The sequence below is a fragment of the Myotis davidii genome, unplaced genomic scaffold, assembly GCF_000327345.1.
Source record: "Myotis davidii unplaced genomic scaffold, ASM32734v1 scaffold71, whole genome shotgun sequence".
NCBI lineage: Eukaryota > Metazoa > Chordata > Mammalia > Chiroptera > Vespertilionidae > Myotis > Myotis davidii.
The window spans coordinates 3,384,830-3,386,591 of NW_006283588.1; the positions used below are offsets into that span (position 1 = coordinate 3,384,830).

Consider the following 1,762-nt stretch of genomic DNA (forward strand, 5'->3'; position numbering starts at 1 on the left):
AGCCCCGGTGCGCACGCAGATGTTGCCAAGGCTCGGACGGTGCTGTCACTGATGATGGAGAACCTTGGAGGTTGCTGCAGCGACCGCGTAGCAAGGGCAGCCCCAAACCAGGACAAAACAAAACGAAAACCAAGGTCACGACCTGCAGAAAGCGGAGGGTGGCCTATGAGAGGAGGGACTCACTGGCGGGCTGGGCGGCCACAGCGAGTGATCCAGGAGACCCGGGGCGGGGCGGGGCTGCGAGGTCTTAAAAGACATTGTTCATCAGTCGCAAAGGACCAAATGCCAAAACTGTAGCTTCGGTATTTCAGGTCAGAAAGAATGAAGATGTCACCAGATAGGGAAAAAAAAAATACACACACAAAAAAACCTAATCAAAAGAATCTAGCCCACCCACTCCACCTGTTTCCTAAGGTAGAACATCTTAAATAGGGACAATAAGTGAGAAGATGGATGGACAGGACAGCGAAAGTAGGAAACTAAAGGTGGCTGACGCCTACAGAGGAATTCACATGAACATGTTCCGGTATCGTTAGTACTTACTATAAGGTAAGGATGAGTAAAAGGGAAGAATGAGGACAGGGACATAATGTTTTTGTTGCATCGGTATACTTAACAATCACGTAAATGACTAGGAAAATCGTCTAGGAATGTTTTCCTTGCAGGCCTAGAGGAGTGTGAAGGGCCCAGTTGACAATAATTTAGAAAAGAGGCAACTGTTTTCAATGAAATGTATGTACCCTTTACTCTTTGCACGAGATACACAGTGTCGATCTGATGCTGTAGGTGTGTCATTTCTTCCGGTGGAGATTGTTGATGCGTTTAGGTAAAGGAATCTACTTAATTGTCCTTCTAGCAGCAAATCACAAATTCTTAGCATAAAGTACTTTTATACAGTGAATATTTAAAACACTAGCAAATACTTCAACCTGCATCCTCCAAACCCCACACACATCTATAATAATAAAAGTGTAATATGCTAATTAGATGAAATAGCCGAACGACCTTCCAGACAACCTTCTGGATGAAGCCGGGGCCATGAGGGCCGAACCCCTTGCACCAATTTTGTGCATTGGGCCTCCAGTATATATATAAAATACGTTAAACTTGTGTTCTGATAGACAAAGACAGAACTTTTCATCAACCACAGTTGATCTGGGAACAGAATAGGAATGTAGGAAACATCAAGTAGTCTTTTGTTTTCTTCTTTAAAAAAAAAATTTTTACTTTTAAAGTTGAGAGACAGGATCATGCAGTTTTAATTTAAAAGACCATACTCAGAAAGCCAGGACTCTGAGTTCACGACTTACTGGTTGTATCGTTACTCAACTTATCAAAGCCTGTTTCCTCCCCTGCAAAAGGAGGTTGATAGTGTCTTCCTCATATCATTATGAGAGTTAAATGAGATAATACATTTTAAAAAAGAATGGTACCCCTAGCACATAGTGAGCATTCAGTCAGTTTGTTTAATTTTTTTTATTTGTTCATTTATTTACTTTATGGCTCTATTTATTTGCCTATGTTACTGCTGGGAGCCCAGCACACGATTTGAAATCACCCAGCACCACCCACTCCCTCTCCAGCCCTTCAAGCAGCCACCGCCGCTACTGATCAGGCCCTCCCCCAGTGCAAGCGTGGGGAGGCCCCTGCTGCCCTGCCCCTGACGCTGCCCCCAACGCTGCACGTGCAACCTCCTACTGTCCAGTCAACTGTTACTGCATCCCGGTTAATTAGCATTTCTCTCTCTCTCTCTCTCTCTCTC

General features: G+C 44.2%; 1 protein-coding gene across 1 annotated transcript in view; it reads left to right on the forward strand.

The window, feature by feature from the left end:
- Positions 1–449: 449 nt before the first annotated feature.
- The window catches only part of MICU3 (mitochondrial calcium uptake family member 3), a 71,947-nt gene continuing 70,634 nt past the window's right edge, over positions 450–1,762 (forward strand). The window contains exon 1 of the mRNA XM_006753800.2: positions 450–531. Within this exon, the coding sequence (XP_006753863.1) occupies positions 450–531 (82 nt within the window). The remainder of the gene's footprint in view (positions 532–1,762) is intronic.